This window comes from Hydra vulgaris, chromosome 02 (genome assembly GCF_038396675.1).
Source record: "Hydra vulgaris chromosome 02, alternate assembly HydraT2T_AEP".
NCBI classification, from domain to species: Eukaryota; Metazoa; Cnidaria; class Hydrozoa; order Anthoathecata; family Hydridae; genus Hydra; species Hydra vulgaris.
The window spans coordinates 48,621,314-48,643,122 of NC_088921.1; the positions used below are offsets into that span (position 1 = coordinate 48,621,314).

The 21,809-nt window shown below is 28.7% G+C and overlaps 2 protein-coding genes across 2 annotated transcripts in view; one reads left to right on the forward strand and one right to left on the reverse strand.

Moving 5' to 3' along the window:
* LOC100210577 (small ribosomal subunit protein mS39) overlaps positions 1 to 7,019 on the reverse strand; it is a 51,798-nt gene extending 44,779 nt beyond the window's left edge. The window contains exon 1 of the mRNA XM_065791200.1: positions 6,817 to 7,019. Within this exon, the coding sequence (XP_065647272.1) occupies positions 6,817 to 6,917 (101 nt within the window). The 5' untranslated portion in view covers positions 6,918 to 7,019. The remainder of the gene's footprint in view (positions 1 to 6,816) is intronic.
* A 7,053-nt stretch (positions 7,020 to 14,072) lies between these two features.
* On the forward strand, positions 14,073 to 20,303 carry LOC101236220 (T-box protein 2). The gene is made up of 3 exons (XM_065791201.1): positions 14,073 to 14,485; positions 18,775 to 19,051; positions 19,142 to 20,303. Exons 1-3 carry the CDS (start codon positions 14,244 to 14,246, stop codon positions 19,658 to 19,660), a joined length of 1,038 nt encoding a protein of 345 aa, XP_065647273.1. The 5' UTR covers positions 14,073 to 14,243; the 3' UTR covers positions 19,661 to 20,303.
* The last annotated feature ends 1,506 nt before the right edge of the window (positions 20,304 to 21,809 follow it).

Below are 21,809 nucleotides of genomic sequence, written 5' to 3' on the forward strand. Positions count from 1 at the left end.
TGTTAAAAAAGGTATTAAATATTAAAGGTGTCATTTTATTATCAATTTTGTACATAAAAGTAAGTATCTGATAAATGTTTATTTGATAAACATTGATCAAATAAACATTTATTGATATATTTAGTTTATTAAATAAACCTTTTGAGGGCGCGAAACTGTTTACCTTTGAAATAATTTGTATAGCATGTTTTTGTCTACTGATTAGTTTTTTTATCTTGGTTGCATTGGTGCTGCACCAAGCAATGTTCCCATAATTAAGGTAGCTGCGAATAAAAAAAAAGTATATGTTTTTTAAACAGTTTTGGTTTAAAAACTTTTAAGCTTTATATAAGCCAATATTTTTTGATAATTTGTTTTCTATTATACTTATTGTTCACGTCATGAATGATTTTTGTCTAGAAATACTCCTAAGAACGCGCACGAGTGCTTTCTTTTTATAATAGGTTATCCTGATTATTGTCAGATCAGGTTATCCTGCTACTGGTAACATGTAACCCGGTACAATCTGCTTCATGTCCTGCTGCCTTGTAGGATACGCCTTTTTAGGCTAAGGCTAGGAGATGCCAACTCCGATTTAAAACACCCCCTGCCTTGGGGCTCTTGGTTGAGTAAAGGCTAGAGATGGTGTCTCGATAAAAATACTCATCTTGGGCAGATGTTAAATGCACCCAGCTACTGTCTTGTAGAAGGCCTCCTAGGCAAAGACTTAAGGGGTAAACAGATTCTATCTGTTGACCAGCCTCGCACCCCTTCTTCATCTATTAGGCTGGCGCAGATGTATTTTTAATACATTGTTTCCAGTTTAGGATGTTGAATGCTGGATCTTCTTGACTCAATGCATGGGTTTGCTTGTGTTACTGTTTTTATGACTAAGCAACTCATTCTATTATCTCCTTATGAGGGTACAGCTCTAAAACTCAGTTTTATGGTTCTGAGGCCGGCTGGTAGTCAGGTTTCCCGAACTCTGTGGTAGCTCTCAGAGAGGCTAATTCCATCAACAGCTGAAAAATATCAAAGTACTAACAGTGCCATGTTGCGCATGGATGGTGTCCCTGTTTGTACTTTTGGTGTGCATTGCGGAGGCCACATTTGGAGCCCTTTGTTACGGCTTAGGGTTTATTAGTAGTAATGAGGCAATTGCTTGGGCTATTAAACGGTGTTCTGAGTACTATCTATGCTTTGAGTCAAGTTCTTCAATCTAATTTAAAAATGAATAAAGTACCAAAAACTATAAAACACAAAAAACCATCATCATCACCAAGTCCTCTAAACCTATCATTCACTAATATTCGTGGTCTTCGAAGTAACTTTTCTTCTGTTGAGTCTTATCTCTTGCAAAGTTCACCAGACCAACTTGCTCTTTGTGAGACTAATTTAAGTTCAGCTGTCTCATCTTGTGATCTTAGTGTTGATGGTTATCTTCCTCTGATTCGTAAAGACTCCAATAGTCACATGCTTGGCCTGGGCATTTACATTCGTAAGAATTCACCTGTTTGTCGTGAAACTAGGTTTGAATCCACAGACTATTCTTTCATGTGCTTTCGTTTAGCACCACTTCACTCTATTGCCTTTCTCTTTGTTCTATATCGCTCTCCTTCATCTCAAGACTGCACTCTTTTTGATGTTATTTCTGATCATATTGACCAAGCCCTCTCTCTTTATCCATCAGCTAATATAGTTGTTGTCGGTGACTTTAATGCTCACCACTCTGAATGGCTTGGCTCTAGTGTCAGTGACTCTGCAGGCATTAAAGCCCACAACTTTTGCCTTTCTCAATCCCTAACTCAAATAGTCAACTTTCCAACTCGCTTTCCTGACAACCCTAATCATTTACTTTCTCTACTCGACTTATGTCTTGTTTCTGATCCTAGTCAGTGCTCAGTTTCTCCGCATTCACCCTTAGGTTCTTCTGATCACAGTTTGATCTCTCTAAAACTAATATCTCATTCTTCTTCATCACCTGAATCCCCCTATTACCGAACCTCTTTCAACTACAGTAAAGCTGACTGGGATTCTTTCCGTGACTTTCTTCGTGATGGCCCTTGGGTAGAAATCTTTCAACTTCCTGTCGACAAATGTGCTTCTTACATAACTTCGTGGATTCAGGCTGGCATGGAATCTTTTATTCCCTCTCGACGATTCCAGGTCAAGCCTCACTCTCCTCCATGGTTTTCTTCACACTGTGCTGCTGCGATTGCCAATCGAAACCGTTACTTCCATATTTATCAGCAAAACAATTCTCCAGAAAACAGACGTCTGTTTATTACTGCTAGAAACAACTGTAAAAAGGTTTTGTCTAACGCCAAAACCCGCTATTCTCAGGTCATGAAATCTCGTATCTCATCTCAAAAATTAGGCTCTCGTGACTTCTGGAGAATCTTTAATAATATCAATAATAAGGGCAAATCTATAATTCCACCTCTCTTGTATGGTTCAGACTTTGTCACCTCACCTAAAGACAAAGCCGAACTGTTTGCTAAAAACTTTTCATCAATATCATCTCTTGATTCCACTAATTGCGTTCTACCTGATATTGCCAACAAACAGGTTGATCCATTGTTTGACATTCATATCACTCCAGCATCTGTATCTAAAGTGATTTCCTGCCTAGACTCTTCTACAGCTTGTGGCCCAGACAACATACCTGTTATTGTCTTGCAGAAGTGTTCTCCGGAGCTGTCGTCTATACTCTCAAAACTATTCAACAAGTGCTTATCAGAGTCTTGTTTTCCAGCCTGCTGGAAAGCCGCATCTGTTATCCCTATCTTCAAAAATTCTGGAGAGCGATCTGATTCGTCTAACTACCGTCCCATAAGTCTTCTTCCTATCATAAGCAAGGTTTTTGAATCTTTAATTAACAAACACTTAATTTCTCATCTTGAATCTAATAACTTACTTTCTGACCATCAATATGGGTTTCGATCTTCTCGTTCTACAGCTGATTTGCTAACAGTAATAACTGACAGGTTTTATCGTGCATTAGATGAAGGTGGAGAGGTTAAGGCCATTGCTCTTGACATTTCAAAAGCGTTTGATAAAGTTTGGCATGCTGGTCTTCTCCATAAGCTTTCTTCTTATGGTGTATCCGGCAACATCTTTAAGATCATTGAATCCTTCCTTTTCAACCGTAGCATAAAAGTTGTCCTCGATGGACAACACTCTTCTTCTTATTCTGTATCTTCAGGGGTTCCTCAAGGTTCTATCCTTGGCCCTATACTCTTTTTAATTTACATTAACGATCTTCCAGATATTCTCACATCTAAGGTGGCATTGTTTGCTGATGATACTACCATTTATTCTTGTCGTGATAAGAAACCAACACCCTCTGATTGCTTGGAGGGGGCATTTGAACTTGAAAAGGATCTCACTTCTGCTACAGCATGGGGCTCACAGTGGCTGGTGAACTTTAATTCAGATAAAACTCAATTTTTTTCAGCCAATCGTTATCGCAATAATTTAGATCTTCCTATATTTATGAACGGTGATGTACTCGATGAGTCACCTACTCTTCATCTTCTAGGATTAACTCTTACTTCCAATCTTTCTTGGAAACCATATATCAAATCAGTTGCAAAATTAGCATCTGCTAAGGTTGCATCTCTTTATCGAGCTCGCCACTTTCTTACTCTGGATTCTATTCTCTATCTCTATAAATCTCAAATCCGTCATTGTATGGAATACTGTTGCCATATCTGGGGCGGATCTTCTAATGATGCCCTTTCTCTTTTAGACAAGGTGCAAAAACGCATTGTAAACATAGTTGGACCTGCTCTTGCAGCCAACCTTCAACCATTATCACATCGTCGTAATGTTGCTTTTCTTTCTTTTTTCTACAAATACTATAATGGGCACTGCTCTAAAGAGCTAGCGTCTCTTGTGCCATCTACTAAAATTCATTCTCGTGTTACTCGTCATTCAATTAAGTGTCATCCTTTTTCTGTGACTGTTCCTAAGTGCTCCAAAAACGCTTATTCTTCTAGTTTTTTTCCTCGAACATCAGTTCTTTGGAATTCGCTTCCTTCATCTTGCTTTCCTGATTCGTATAATTTGCAATCTTTTAAATCGTCCGTCAATCGTTATCTTGCTCTACAATCTTCATCTTTTCTCTTACAGTAACTTCCAACTTTATTTAGTGGCTGCTTGCAGCCTTGTTGGAAGCGAAGATGTTTAAAAAAAAAAAAAAAAAAAAAAAATAATAGAATTATCAATACAAAGATAAGGAAGTCAATTCTTCCTTGTTTCTCTTTTGAGAAACAAGGAAGAATTGAGTTCGGTCTATAGTTTACAACATCACCAGATTTGAAAATTGGTACAACTTTTGCAATTTTAAGTTTTTTAGGACAAACGCCTTGTTTTGAAGATAGATTTAAAATGTGCAATTAGTGGAATAGTTATATATTTTATTGATTTTATTATGACTTTACTAATTGATTTTACTAATATCATTGCATCCAACAGCTCTCTTTCCGTAAGTTCATTATTATAAATTCTGATAATACCAATGTAATGCATTGGTATCATTAGAATTTAAAAAAGATTTGAATTTTACTTTTGTGGTTTCTATTTTCGATGCTAAGTTAGAACCTACATGAACAAAATACTGATTAAATTGTTCTTCAATTAAAGATGCTAAGTTAGATCCTACATGAACAAAATACTGATTAAATTGTTCTTCAATTAAAGATTTATCTGTAATAAGTTCATTATTTGATTTAAGTTTAATTGGAAGGCTATTTCGATCTAGATTTTTTTTTCCAGTTACTTCTTTAATTATGTTCCAGATCTTTTGTGTTTTATTTTTGTGTTTACTTAACTGTTCAGAATAATAATATTTTTTAGAACGTCTTAAAATTGATTCAAAAAGACGCTTATAGTTTTTATACTTGGTTTCATTTTCAAGTGTTCTTTTTTTAATAAATTTATTATACGATCACTGTTTTTTTTTAGACAACTTTAGAGTACCATTTGTTATGCAAGGATTTAATAGCATTTTTGTTTTGACAAATTTCGTAGTCTCCAAAAAAACTTTGTTATAAACTTTTTGAAACTTGTTAAGGAACATATCATATGCTTAATTAACATTTGTAATTTGTAAAAGATGATTCCAATTTATAAAAGACAATTGGTTATGAAATTAGTTTATATTAGTTTCATTTATTACTTTAGTTGTTCTTTTAATTTTTGAGGTACCAATATTATCGCACTTTTGTGACACTATAAATACTGGAAAGTGGTCAGAAATGTCAGATTTAAATATTCCTGTTTTAATTTTGGTATTTATGAATTCATTAGTGATTATTTAATCATTTGCAGTAGCACTTTATTTGGTAATTTGAGTGGGTTTATTAATTAGTGGAATATGGAACCATTTTCCAGAATGGAACCATTCTGGAAAATACAGTTGAAAAAGTTTTATATTTTTATATAGATGAAAATAAAAAACTTTTTCAAATCTTGCAAAATATAAAAAAGAAGAACATCTGGCACAAATTTTTTTTTACATTTTACATTACATTTCTTGATTTTGAACTTGTCTCTTTGCATAGTTTGGATCCATAAATCATATAATCGCTTTCCTAATCTACGAATAGACACTAAATACAGGGAGATCCTTATAAAAAACAGTTTAAAAATTATTTAAAGATTTAGTGTTTGCAGATGTGTCAATATAATGAGTTAGGCTTATATATGCTTTTTGTTTATGAAGTAATTATAATTTTGCATACAAAATAGAAACACAAAAGTAAAAAAACTGATTTTTTAAAACAATCGGCATCAGCTGATGGTTACTGATGCTTATGCAGATGCATCAGTGCATCCCTACTAAAAAATAGAGTCCCAAAATCTTAATGGACTCCCAAGACTACAGACTCCATTTTTTTAGATTATCTTAGATTAGACTTTTTTTAATTATTTTAGAACTTCATACTTTAGAATAGTTATAAAATATGAAGTTTTAAGATAATCTAAAAACATATATATAATAATTTAATTTAATTTATATACTTATTTAACATATGAGATTATTAAATATCTAATTAAGATATAGCAATTGAAGAAAAGTGGATAACAACAACAACAATAAGAAGAAGAAGAAGAACAACAACAACAACAACAACAACAATAAAAATAATACAACAAATAATAATACAAAAATAATAATACAACATATATTAATACAAAATAATAAAACAAAAAATAATACAAAAAATAATAATAACAGTAGCAATAATTATAATGGTCAGAGTTTGAAATGGAATGGTAATATAAAGAACAATATTCATTTGAGAAAAAATTTTAAAAAGTACAAGTGTTAGTAGTAATAAATCAAGTATAAGTGTTAGTATATCAAGTATAAGTGTATATCAAGTTAGTATATCAGTTATTATATCGTTATTATATATAGTGTATATCAGTTAGTATATCAAGTATAAGTAGTAAATCAAGTATAAGTGTTAGTAGTAATAAAACAAGTATAAGTAGTATTAAACTAGCATTTAAGCGAGTACATAGATGGATAATAGTTAATTAGCAGTAAACAATTGTTTTACACTAATAGATTCTATTATCTTGGTGCTACAATAATATATCCTTTTGATTTTATTGTTTACTTTATATTAGTAATTTATCTAAATATTCCCTAAAATATAAAAATCATTTTTAGAAGATGTATATTTTCCGAAAAGTCAGATATTTTAAGATTCATATTTAGATCTTATCAAATATCTTAGAAAATATCTTATCACACTCATCAGTCAAACGATTGTATGCCAAAAACTACTAAAATTAAAACGCAATGAAGATAATAAACTATACCCCAAAGGTTTTGAATATTCTTCAGCAAAAGCATGCATTAAATATGATGATATACATTTGCATTTATGAAATGGGCTTTCACGTGAAATGAATAACGCCATTTTAACCAATGTTTATCATACGGTCGTTAACATTTTGTAGATGCTTTCTTGTCAAAATCATGTTCCGATGTTAAGCATCCTTCACGTCCGCTAATTAGGAATGAACAAACTTGGACAGGCCCAGCGGAGTAAAGACATCGAACATACATTCGAATACATCGACTGACTTGAATAGGAGAGATAGGTGCAGTAAGCGTATATACATCGTTGTATGGTTTGACCAGGTAGTCTTGCAAATGAATTGATAATTTTTTAAGTTTGCTGACATGAAGAACACCAATACAAATGCAAATGAGAGTCAAACTATTTAAGAGGCTTGCTTAAGAAAATAAAAACGATTTTTCTTTATAACAAAAATTTATTTTATTTTTACTTTTAATGTTTTTTATTTAAAAACCAATTTAATAAATTTTAATGATAAGCTCCTTGTTCATCTTTTTTTTCATCACCATATACAAAAGTGCATTTTAGGGCGGAGCCACCATTTGTTGGTGTTTAAAATAAGCAACTTCTAGACATTGAGCTAGCTATTAAAAAATTATAGCACCACCCCTAATTCTTAGCAAAGGTTGATCCAGAGATTTTTTTTCTAAGGGTAGGCGGGTACTCTAAATTAAAAAGTTAAAAAATCACTATTTCATTTGGTCGATTAGACCGAAAACAATAAAAATGTTCTTTTAATATGATTTAACGAGTTTTACCATTTATGAAAGGGGTTCTCAGGAGAGGGTACCTATCCTAACTATCCGGTTCGTTTTTAACCTTTTTTCATAAAATAAAATAAATAAAGCAATACAAAAACAATTCTAGCATTCGATGCCTGATTAAGAATTTACATGACTATAAGCACAACAAATTTTTCTGTTTTAAAATGTATTAAACACTTAAAAAATAAAATTAGGGAGAAATATAAGTGGGGCTAGTTAAGCTAATTTTGATTAAAAAAAAGTTAAAAGCATGTATTATTCGGTAGGGTAAATTTTAGCTTTAAGCAGTTTTTTTTCTTATTTTCAAATCTGCTAAATTTACCTCAATATAAAGAAAAGGTGAGGAAAAAATAGCAAATATAATTAAAAGCCCAATAAATTTGTTAAATATCAATACGTTCTGCAAATAATAAAGTCTAATATTTCTAATTTTTTACCTAAAATAGAAAATTTTTCTTGTATTTTATTAAGCTACAGTCTAACAACTTTTTGTGGCGCATTATGTTATAAGCAACTTTTTTTGACCTATCATGTTAATGGCTGTCCACAAAGTACGTACACCAAAAATTTGACCCCTTCCCTCCCCTGTTGCCATGCGTACTTTTAAGTCCCCCTCCCCTGAAAAGTATGTACGCTTAAGAAACCATTGGTTTCAGCACTTGATCCCATCTTTAAAGACAAATATGTAAAAAATATTTTTTTTAATAAAGTTAATTTACGTGAAAACTTGTGTGTGTATGGCCGAGAGGTTAATTTGAGCAACTTATATTGAAGACCGGAGAAGATCTCAGATAATTCATGATTAATTTTCATGTTTGAAAGTCATAATTTACTTTTTATTTTTGAAAGTGATGAATCAAATGAAAGTAAACTTTACTTTATTTCTTGGCGGACGTTTTTTTTCTCTAGGAAGTCCGTAAAAAACGAGTCTCATGCAAGATGAGAAATATTGAAAACAAAGCTGAAAAAAAAGAGCAGCTGTAGCGCAGTGGTTGCGCACTTGCCTCAGAAACAAAGGATCCGTGGTTTGAAACCCACCTCTGGGCAAGTCTTGCGACATCACTTAGAAAAGAGGCGTGAACTTCCAATTAAATACTCATCCTTGGTGTTCTGTGATAAGACCGTAAGGACTTCTTGGGGCACCTAAATAAAATTAAAAAAAAAAAAAGTTTAAAACCCAGAGCCGAGGCTAAGCTACCTCGCAATTAAGGGTGGGAGGGGCTAGCAAATTTAGGAGCCCTTTAAAAATTTAAGGAATTTTTTTATTTAGCAATACCTTGCGAAAAATTTGTGAGATTTTTGGGCCCTAATTATTGATTTTTATCTATAGATTTTTAATTATAGATTTTGGGTTGGGAGGCCTTAAACCCATAAGCCACGGCACTGCTAAAATCAGTTCTTTGCGGACTCAAATAAGGGATTGCCTAAAATACAAGTCTGCCTTATTTAGGGCCTGTGTATAAAGGGTGGCATCTGTGTGCATAGAGAGACACTATTCCCTCGACTCTCCTACACCATACATACTTTTATGTTGGTAAACTAGGAACTTTATTCAGAAAATTAACTTTTCTATTGGTTAGCTAGCTAATTATGGACAACGATGATACGGTATGGTTTTATTTATTAAAGTTGTTAATTATTCAATAATATTTAGTTATCAACAAGTACTTGTTAATTGTGATAAATTAGAAAAACAAACATTACTAAGGAGTTTTTTTTAATCAGTGCGTACGTACTTTTAAATTGAAACTTCCCCCTTCCCCCTCATGCTCTTTCGTACGCTACTTGAAGACCCCACCCCCTCCCCCTATTTTTTTGACATTTTAGTTGCCCAACTAGCCTTTACGCTCAACTAGCCAGCTCTATCCTATATATTCATAGAAAATTTAAAAAAAATAAAATGCAAAAAAAAAATCTTTCGATTATGCAAATGATTATTTATCCTTGATGGAATAAAACTGGATCTTATTCCCCAATATCGCTCTTAACCCGCAAGATAATTGTTTGTTTTTTTAATTATTTTTAATAACGTAAAATAAAAACAATCAATGAGTGAATTTAATACGCATTTGGCAAGGCTGAGCAAAAAATAAATTATTTAACATTTCGCGAGGTTATAATTATTTTGTTTTATCTCTATGTTTTTCCGAACCGAGAAAATCAAGTTCAAAGTTTTAAATGGACCTGCAGGCCAAATAATATAAAATACGCAAACAAAATCAATTTGTACTAACTTCCTACAGGCTACCGCATTTTCAAAGAAATTGTTTTAAAATATTTAAAGCGCAGGTGTCTGAATTACTACACCCTGATATTGAGATTTTGGAGACACTTTTTTAAAAAAATACAGTATTTTTTTGTTCTTCATTTTTCATCTCCATTTTCTTTTAAAAAAATTAATAAAAGCTAGTTTTTTTATAAATATTGTGGCAAGATGATTGTATATTTTTAATATATTGTGGCAAGATGATTGTATATTTTTAATATATTGTGGCAAGATGATTGTATATTTTTAATATATTGTGGCAAGATGGTTGTATATTTTGGCAATTAAAGTACTGTAAGGTACATATCTGTTTCATTGGAAAAAAACCTCATTTTGCACTAGTGAATAAATTACATAAACACGCTATTTTGTCTAAAATTCAATTCAATAGAGAAGATAAGTAATATATTATCTAAAGTATGTACCAAGGTCTTCACAACGGAATAAAACTTTAGTTATAAATTCTAAAAGCATACCGAAAAAGCATACTTAAAAAATTAAAAGCAAACACCTAAAATACATTGCTCAATAAAAAGATATCTTAAAGAATTATTAGTTAACCAGCACCTCTGGTTAACCCAATAAAAGCATAACATTTCAGTAAGAAGCCCATTAAATAACATAACATACAAAACATAAATATTTTGACAATAAATTAAATTGTTTTAAAATACTCTTGTAAAATGCAATATTTATAGAAGGCATATACTTGAACTTACTTTAAAGCCTTTATCATTTGAAATTTGAGCACCCTGATTCAAGGCAGAAAAAATTAGTACCACTGTCATGACTAAAATCGTAGATTGTTAATTCATGCTTTTGAACAAACATTAGAACATGACTCTCTGTCATGTTCTAATGTTTGTTACATACATGATCAGAATGCTAGATGTTTTATCTGGATATAAGGAACAAGCCTAACATTAAAATAGCCTGCAATAGCTGAAAAATGTTTGAAATTCAATTTTTTCATTTGGTAAATAGAAATTTTTTTTTTTTTTGAAGACAAGAAATGTTCTGGTTAAACCCAGGGGACTAAATATTTCAACAGGAGCGAGTGCTCTATCAATTTGACTGTGGGTATTATCAACCTCTTGTATACTAGAATACCCTTGTCTTAAACTTTTGTTAAATTACTCTGATTTTTGGGTAACACATCACAAACCAAAAATCAAAAAAAAATTTCTCCCTTTCTGTTTTTATACGGCTAATCAGATTATCTTAGCTGCTTTCTCACATTCTGTGTCCAAGCTGACTTTCTTTTCCTAGTTTTTCCACAACGTAGAAGCAGACGACGAGCTGGTGCTATTTTAGGATTATCATCATGATAACCAAAAACGGTCAGATCAGTCTCTAAAAAAAAGATATATATATATCTGTGTGTATGAGTGTGTATGAGTGTGTATGAGAGTGTGTGTGTGTGTGTGTGTGTGTGTGTGTGTGTGTGTGTGTGTGTGTGTGTGTGTGTGTGTGTGTGTGTGTGTGTGTGAACAATAACATATTTTACCTTGAAAGTTTTGTTGTTGTTTTGTAATAAAAACAACAACAAAACTTTCAAGTTGTTGTTTCTATTACAAAAACAACAACTTGTTGTTGTTCTGTAATAAAAACATCCGCTACCATTTTGGCGTAAATAACTTTTTATTGGATAAAACGGAGATAATTTTAATTTATAAACAGGATAAAGGAGATTGAACAAAAGGCAATGTCGGGTAAAGTAAGCTAATTTTTTTTTTTTACTGATTTTTTTGTAAAAAATAAATATTTTATCCGTAAAAAGAAAGAAATTGATCTAATTCAGTTTTTTTGATTTGTGGAGATAAAACAAAATAATTCTAACCTCGCGTTTTTTTGTTTTTTTTTTGCCAACGTTAAGCTTTTAAATTAAATTCAAAATTTGCTTAGTTTTTTAACAGTTTGCGACTGATTTTCTAATTCATGATCATGTTTGATATTTTATTCAATTTAGTTTTATCATTTTCTAGTTTGTAGTACTAGCTGTTTTTAGTAAGTAGTGCGTTATGAAAGTTAAGGCAAAAGCTTTTGCATTAACTTTCAATTTACTTTTAAAGGTAATTAAATAAAATTTACCTTTAAAGGTAAGCTTATTTTTTTTAATCTGGAGGCATCTTTCTAAAGACTTGGGTAAAGATTTCAAGCAAATCAAACAAACAAATATTTGTTCAAACAAATATTTGTTCATTTGTTGTAATATAAAATAATATGCAAAGTAATATAACTTGCATAGTTGTATTTTTATTTTACTCGTGTTTTCATAAAAAAAATGATAATATTCATATAAAATATTAGTTAATAAATAAAATAATAATAATCATATAAATTGTATTTGTTGTATGACATTAGGCTTGTTCGAGAGAGAATCCCAATCTGGCGACGGCGTCATCACTTGTGATATCACCGTTTTAAAGCAATCATCGCCAGAAAATTTAGTTATTATGTCATTAAAAGACAGTGAATATGATTTTTAATTAGACAAAGATTTTTAATTATTGTATTAATATAAAAGTTCTAAAAAATTTCTCTGCTTTAATTATTAAAAAATCTAGAAAATTTTACTAAGTAAAATAAAATATGAACTATTGAAATTTAGACAGAATATAAAGAAAATATACAACTATTTGATATAGTGATTCAATTTTATGTTTGATATTAATTAATACACTTACGAATAGGTTTTTCTTCTAATTTTTTAGCAAAAAATTTTTTGTTTACTTTTATTCTTTAAAATCGTTTTAAAGCAATGTTTTGAAAACAATGTTTTGAAAACAATGTTTTGAAAACAATGTTTTGAAAACAATGTTTTGAAAACAATGTTTTGAAAACAATGTTTTGAAAACAATGTTTTGAAAACAATGTTTTGAAAACAATGTTTTGAAAACAATGTTTTGAAAACAATGTTTTGAAAACAATGTTTTGAAAACAATGTTTTGAAAACAATGTTTTGAAAACAATGTTTTGAAAACAATGTTTTGAAAACAATGTTTTGAAAACAATGTTTTGAAAACAATGTTTTGAAAACAATGTTTTTAAAACAATGTTTTTAAAACAATGTTTTTAAAACAATGTTTTTAAAGCAATGTTTTTAAAACAATGTTTTTAAAACAATGTTTTTAAAACAATGTTTTTAAAACAATGTTTTTAAAACAATGTTTTTAAAACAATGTTTTTAAAACAATGTTTTTAAAACAATGTTTTTAAAACAATGTTTTTAAAACAATGTTTTTAAAACAATGTTTTTAAAACAATGTTTTTAAAACAATGTTTTTAAACAATGTTTTTAAAGCAATGTTTTTAAAACAATGTTTTTAAAGCAATGTTTTTTAAAACAATTTTATTAAAACAATGCTTTTAAAACAACGTTTTTAAAACAATGTTTTTAAGACAATGTTTTCAAAACACTGTGAAAAAAATTGATTTGAAAAAAATAGTTAAATCTAGTATTTAACTATTTATAATACTAAAATGGCAAATATAAGATTTAGATTTGCTTTTAAGTGCTAAAAAAATTCAAGGACCAAATCAGAACATAAAAAAAAACTTTTTGTTTTTAATGCCTAAATATATATATATATATATATATATATATATATATATATATATATATATATATATATATATATATATATATATATATATATATATATATATATATATATATATAAAATGAATATTACAATGATTGGGTGCGAGGGTGCAAAACAGCGTCGATAAATTTGGGTATTTACTTATGGTTAATTAAAACATTTAAAACTTAATTAACACCCTTAGAAGTGTTTATATGGTAAAGTTAAACATGTATTATTTTCTGTATAAACGGGGGTAATAAGCCGTGATTTATACGTGTAAAAACCAGTTTGATAAAAACCGTTTCTATTCTATAACCACTCCTACTATTGCATAAAAATAATTCAGTTTTTAAAAAGGATATTTGTTTTTTTAACTTCTCACAATATGTGTGAAATGTTGATTTGGTAATAGTAATCAATTAGCAAATTAATATCTCTTTCCGACTACTTCAAAGTTTTATACTCGCTTTTTAGCGTTGCGTTTATTAATTTTATATTAAAATATTTTTAAGCATTCAAAACAGTGTTTTTGGGAATGGAAACCAAATTTAAAGTTTTACGAGTAAACAAAAATTAATGACTTTGTTTAGAAAATATTCTCATTAAATTTTTAAAAGCAATCTTTCTTACAAATAATTTTGATTTCCTTAATGACAAATGATTTAGCAATTAAACTCTGTCGTGCACAAAAAAACAGTAAATTATAAAAAATTGTAAAAAGAACAATTTTAAGATAAATTGAATTCACTTTTAAAACAAAATACTTATGCAATCGGCTGAGTACGAAGACGTGCAATCTTTTAGATCACTTTTTGAAAGTTTAAAAGCCATGGACGAGTCTTTTAAAACATCTATTGATGACGATCTAAAAGTATTTTCTGAATTAGTCTCACCAATTAGATCACCGCATTCAACTTTAGACAATGTTCAGATTGTGTTACAAAATAACCAACTATGGAACAAATTTTATCATTTTGGGAACGAAATGATATTAACTAAAGTCGGACGGTATGGGAACTTTTTCTGAATATTTTATTTCTCAGTCTTATTAAACTAAAAGTAGTGATTATTTCAAATTTATAATGAATAATATTTGTTTCAGTAAATACTTGACATATTTGTTACATATTTATTAATTATTACACATTTATAACTTATAAGTGCTTTTTTAATAATCGTTGTTTGAGTGCGTTTTCTGTATCGAGGATATTTAGTGTTCGAGATCTTCGGTGCTTTTTACACGGGATGTGACGTTTATTAATTTTTGGAAATTTTGATATTCACTCCCAGCTTATTAAATCACCCCCTCCTCCCCCAACCCGTTTATCAGTTTTTACTTATTATCAACAAAGATAAAAAAAAATCAGAAACTTATATATCAGTCACTTATAAAAATAAAAACTTGTAATCAAGCTTTAAAAATCGTTGACCTTTAAAAATCTTGTAAATCTCGATTTCAAAAATAAAAAATTGTCAAAATAAATATTTGTCAAAAATTAGGTATTCGTTTATTTCTTACCATACTATAATACTGACATAAGCATATTAAGTCTTATTAAAATTATGATGAAACAGCTGTTAAAAAATGTGCATTTGACCACAAATGCGCATTTTTTGTGTTCTGTAAAATATTCTCGCCCACCCATTTATTAAGACCCCTTTTATCTTTTTCACAGTGGATTTTGGTACAATTTTGCTTGTTTATTCTTTTTCCTAATAAAATCACACAGCAAATAAGTAGATCTCTAGTACAAGACAAAAGTGGGTAAATAGTAAAACATATTTTGTGATCATTTGATAGAAACAGTCATTTATTTCAACAAACACCAACCCATTAGAACTGTTATCAAATCGAAAATTTATAAACTGTGTTGTTTCTTTATGTTTAAACATGCGTTTATTATCTATTACACAGTACCACACCTCTTATGAAGATTTTCCGCTGTTCTTCATTATGCCTGCAATTTTAAGTTCTTCAGCAAGTTCATTTAAATAACACTATTGTTTTAGTGCAGTTTAAAGCACGGTTCTTTCTTTTGAGTTAGACTGGGGTTCTTTGCCATAAATCTTACCCAGAAAAGTAATTTGTGAAAGTTTATTTGTGATTATTGCTCTTACTGCATTTGGTAAAAGATTAAAGTATAAACAATGATTTTACAAGTTTATATTATCATGTCTATACAAGTTTATATTAGCATGTATATACTTTAATATATTTATATTAACTGTGGAGAATTCTTTTTTGTAATTCGTTGTAGACATCTGTTTTTATTTTTTGCATAAAATAGAATTGCATTCTCCTCATCCTTTGTTAAAAGCAAAAGATGACTTTTATTTTTACTAATTTTAGCACCATCTAAAATGTAACTTTTAGTTTTAGGATCAACATTATATCCACCTGCTGCATGTGTTTCTTTTTTTTTAAACAATAATCCAAAGCATTTGCTAAAATGTTTTTATTAATTTCTATTTTGTCATTGTACGAAGCAACTTGAAATTTTGTCTTGGGTCGCTACTTGAGACTGAGCTTTAGTCTTATTTTAATATTCATTAACTGTAAAAACAAGAATAAAAAGCATTTTGAATAATTTAAAGTTTTTATATTCTATAAAAGTTTTTATATTCTTTAAAAATTCTGACCTTTTAAAGTCGCAAAAAATTTACATTATAAAGTACAACTGAAAATCTGAAAGTCATTTATATAATCTATTAAAATGAATTTAACATAAAATAATTAAGACATTATCACACAAAATTTCATGAGAAGCAAAAAAGTTGTTACAAAACTATTGCCATAAAACAAAATTTACATTTTAAGGTTCACACAGAAAATTTAGGATTTATTTAGTGGTGCTGTTATGATTTATTAATAAGTGTAAATCCAACACCTACCTGGAGGAGACTGGATGAAAGGAGAAAAAAATTAATGAAATACAAAGTATCTACTTGTAAAAAAGAGTTCTACTTTTTTATCTACTTTTTTTTTTTTTCATGTTTACATTTTTTTTCATATGTTTATAAAACATGTTGTTGGTTTTAAAATGTTATCTATACATTTTATACTTATCAGAAAAACTACAACAATCCATAACTTATAATAACTTATAACAACTGTATTGATATAACTTTACTCAAAAGTATCAACTACATTGATGTTGTTGAGTAAACTTTACTCAACAACAACAATATAGTTGCATTTTTTTTTTTTAATAAGTACAGCATGTTTGAATACCTTTACTGTAAAGCTATTTAAACATGCTGTACTTATAAAAAAAAATCATTTTTCAAAATTTTCTTACAAGCGTTTCTTTAAACTATATTTTATATATTAAAAAAAAATACGAGTAAAAAACTCAAATTCAAGTTTCCCGCATTTTTTATTTGTTTCGATATAATAAAATACTGTAAAAAATGGCGATTTTTATTCAACATTTGTTTTTATTTAATAACTTCTAATACTGCAGGAAACCGCAGTAGGCCCTTTATATTTTAAAAGTAGAAATGTTAATTAACTTGAAAAATAAATTTTTTTTCGGAACGAAATATAGCTGATATTTACACCAAAAAGTATATATTCTCTACTTTAAGTTAAAAAAATTCTTTAGATTTTTATAAAAAAATCAGATTTTCTTTTTTTTTTTCAATATATTTAAAATATATAGAGGCTAAAATCTAAAAAGCAAATGAGTTTGAATTTGTTAGCTCAAAAATAAGAAATTTATATTAAATATTTAACAGAATATAAAATTTATAAAGTTCTAATAAAGTAGTGCGACACTAGGCACTATCATGCTGACAGCTTAGAGACACGCTTTGTGTTCATTATTTGTAATTCAGCTATCCACTTTAGTAGAGTTCTACATATGCCGTATGCTTTAAGCTTATGCAGGACCGGATATATATATATATATATATATATATATATATATATATATATATATATATATATATATATATATATATATATATATATATATATATATATATATATATATATATATATATATATATATATATATATATATATATATATACTTTTTTTTTTGCATAATGTCTCAAAGATATCATGTAAATTGAATATATTATACAGCAAATTAATCTCAAATTAACAATTTAAAATTTAGTACAGTTATGCATATTGGTGTATCAATTAATTAATTTATTATTTAGGATATTATTCAATCCAAAATAGTAAATTTATTAATTAATCAATTAATTAATTTATTATTTAGGATTAAACTCCTATAATTCGAAAACCTTTTTTTTTGATTATACTTAAGAAGAAAAAGTGATATTAAATTTTCTAGAAAAATGCGTTTAATATAACTATGTGTATAATAAAGAAAAAAACATTGCTTTTGTGTAAACATGTTGTTTATGTAGTGGTGACAATAAATTTCTCCTCAGAGCCACATTTTTTATTACCGGCGTTTCAAAGAAGGTCGGGACCAAGTATCTAAAGATATTAATGGGTTTAAAAAGATTTATTTCGAAGCAATTATTTTTAGCAACTTTTCTTTATTAAAAGTCTTTTTTTCTTCAGAGAATACGTTTGAAAAGAATTTTCTTTTATTGTGAAGATGCATGTTATCTTTAAGGTGGTAGTCTACTAAATAATATTTACTAAATGATTGTAATATATTAAATGAATTATTATTATCAAAACATATTGAATAGTAAAAAAAAAAAGTCTGTCAACAAAATCAATTTACTAATAAAATTGTTTTACCACATCTGGATAAGTCTTCAGTAAATATTAGGTTTTCTTTGATACTCTATAACTGAATCTAGGTTTTAACTTTGTAAAATTTTTAAATTTTAGTTTTTGAATATTTTTAAATTAAAAATTTTATATTTCTACAATTGTAGACTATGACAACTTTTTTCATATTTATATCGCATTATTAGAACTGCATTTAATTTTTTTTAACGATTATTATTTTAATCAACTGATTTTTCAACTTTATTTTTGATCAGCTAAATTTTCAACCTGCTGTACTTTTGCTTAATTGATTTTTTGATCAACTTAAATATTTACCTCGTGTTGCGCTTAAACTGCGCGACATGTTTGAAAAAAGCCGACATTTTAAAAACAGTATCGGGTTGTTTGGAAATTTTTTGAGACTTTTTTTACAGCGGTGGTCCGTTATTCTTATCTATCCGTTCCCCCTTCGCCCCCACTCTTTTTTTACTATGCACCTTTTATATCGGTTTTGCGTCTTTTATATTGTTCACGCACTATTTATAATAAATACACATTTGATTATGACCGTTGTTTTATATTTTATCATTTTTAGGAGAATTTTTCCCGTTCTTGGTTTTTCCATTTACGGACTGCAATTTCAAGAATTGTATTCTTTTGAAGCTGAAGTAGTTCCTGCAGATGAATACCGTTACAAATATATTAACAATGAGGGGTGGAAAATAAACGGTACTGCGCACCCGCTACCTAGCAATACTAGCATAGCTCATCCAGATGGTATTCAAAATGGAGAACATTGGCTTAAAAATGGAGTTATTTTCAAAAAATTAAAACTGACCAATAAGAAAAAATCTAAAGAAAATTCAAATGAGGTAAAAAAAAAAAGATCTCTATCAAAGTTTTTAATTAAAATATTTTATTATGTTTTGATTTTATTGCGTTTATGATTTGCCTTATTATAGATTCTTTTAAACTCAATGCACAAGTATCAAATTCAGTTAGTTATAAAACGAATAGAGAACGGGGGCAACGTTGTCGAGAAAAAAAAAATCTTGTTTATTGAAACAGCTTTTATAACAGTCACTGCATACCAAAATGATGGTGTTACTCAATTAAAAATTGATCATAATCCATTTGCAAAAGCTTTTAGAGATGTTAACCCCAATGCTTTTCAAAATATTATGTACCATCCAGAAAAACGCCAGAAGATAAACCCAGACTATTTGGCCAACCTGCCTGAAAACTGGTTTCCATCTAATATTATTACTGACGGATTAAACTTTTCGCAATCTTTCTTTTACCCTAGGGAAGTTAATTTTTGTAACAATACAAAACCAATACCGGAAAGACATTGGCAAACAACATTTAATGAAGCCTTTGTTTTAGATCATAGAATTGACCAATATCGTTACAACTCACCGAACCTTCTAAACAACTGTGAGCACTATGACCTTATGAATTCATGGGATCAGAGGGTGTAGTGGGAATTTTAATGTATTTGTTTTAACCATCAGTTGTAGTATGAAACGAAACTAATAATAGTTATTATTTTTTAAGTCATACTGTCATCTTATGTATACTTACGTCACATATTTGTCGGTGCAAGTTTGAATTTTTTTGTGTATGTTTGCATTTTCTGTACATTCCTGCAATATTATGCTTCGTTGTGTGCATTTTTTGTGTGCATATCTGCATTTTCCTGTGTTTTTATACATTCGTATTTGTATTTCCTGTATTTGTATACATTCGTATGTTAATAGAGCATTGAGGGTGGAGAAAGTATAGCTTTATTGCGTTGACTCATTAATCATTTATAATTTGTTATCAGTTAATAACATATGTAATTACCACGATTATAGGGTAATTAATAACCAATACCACAATAATACCATGAATGACGATAATACCATAATAATGAATAGTAAAATATCTTTATAAATATTGTTTATATATATGATTTTTTTTTAATTACATTTGAATTGTTTTTTAATTTAAAGTATTTTATCAACTATTTGTTAAATTTAACTTTTCTTATAGGCTTAAGTGTTTATTAAAATGTTTCACAGTTTTTACAGTTTTAATGTAGTACAAAATATCTTCTTGCAAATTTACAAAATGTTTTTACTAAGTTTTATTTTTTGCATACTTAAAGGCTACTTTCCAATACTTCTAGAAATGTTGTACAACAGTTGTGTTGGATAATAACGTACGCACTCTAAACTCACGTTTAGGCTTCTCAAACGGGATCCCATGATCTCGTTAGTGAAAAATCATCCCGTTATCCTGGGGTTTTAATGAAATTTCCCAAAAATCCAGTAATTTTTTTTGTCATTTTTAAAGATATTAAAATATTATCACTCGAAAATTGAGTACTATTTACTTCCTTTTCCCTCTTGTAAAGAATTTCGTAAAAACTAGGAAAATAGAGTATAAATGGCATTTAAATCACCAATATTTTGCAGTTTTAGTTTGAGTCCAAGATAGATAAAATATTATTACTGAATTTGATTTATTAATTTATTTAATTTGTTTATTTAGTTTTTATATGTTGTAAGTTACAAACAAACCAAACAAAAACTGTAAAATATTGGTGATCTATCTAATTAAAAATCACAATTACAAAAAACTAAATGAACAAAGGGGAGTTCCTGAGAATTTAAATATAAAATAAACACGGACAAGTTACAAATTGTGATCTCAGTGGAATTACAGTCAAGCCAAAACAACGATTTATTAAATTTAAAAGACATTGAGCTCAATGATAAATTATTAGACAACATTTATATTGTTTACGAATGTTTAGTAAATCACCACTCAAAAATGAAATTTTACAAAAATACGTAAAAACTGAATACTATAAAGAACTCAAATTAATACTAGATGTAAAAACAATGTTGAGCAGTCTTCTTGCAATGTTGGAGCAATTTATTGCAATAAAAACATGTGTATTAAAAGCATTGATGGATTTTAGTCGTGTTACTAAAAACATTTAAATAATCTTTCAAATTATAAACACAAATCAGACATAGATTCTATATTATTATTGCCATCCAAATCAGTTTTTCAAACTACGGCGAAAAAATTAATTTCTAAACTATTTGTTGAGCCTTTAATATCAGCCGAAGTACTACCACCAGGTAGTACTTCGGCTGATATTAAAGAATTAGAATTTAGTAATAATGGGACTAAAACGTCGTTTATGGCTGAACCAAATTTATATCCTACATCTAAATTAACACTTCATCAAAACTGTATGCTGCCATTACGAATGTTAGTCGAATTTAGAGTCCAGAAGACGTATTATAATGACGTTAACAACATTATAAAAGAAATGAGTATTTTTGATGCAACGAAAAAGCGTACAAATAATTTAGACAATTAATATAATGCTCTATCATCAATCCTACCGACATCAATCGAGTCGGAAAGAGCTTTTTTGGTGGCAAGTTTTTTTATTACAAAAATTCGGTCACCGTTAAGTGATGCGCTATTAACAATTTATGTCTTTTAAAAGATTATTTTAAAAATTATTATTTAAAAAATTTAATGAAGCTTATAATTGTTTTAAGAATCTTAGTTTCTATTAATTTTTCCTTTTAAAAATAATAGTATCAAAAACGCATTTTTTGT

Bases quoted from the DNA above. Each gene is read 5' to 3' on its own strand.
- LOC101236220 (XM_065791201.1), top strand. From the start codon at position 14,244: ATGCAATCGGCTGAGTACGAAGACGTGCAATCTTTTAGATCACTTTTT. The intron at 14,486-18,774 runs GTATGGGAACTT...TATCATTTTTAG, and splicing joins ATATTAACTAAAGTCGGACG to GAGAATTTTTCCCGTTCTTG. The intron at 19,052-19,141 runs GTAAAAAAAAAA...GCCTTATTATAG, and splicing joins CTAAAGAAAATTCAAATGAG to ATTCTTTTAAACTCAATGCA.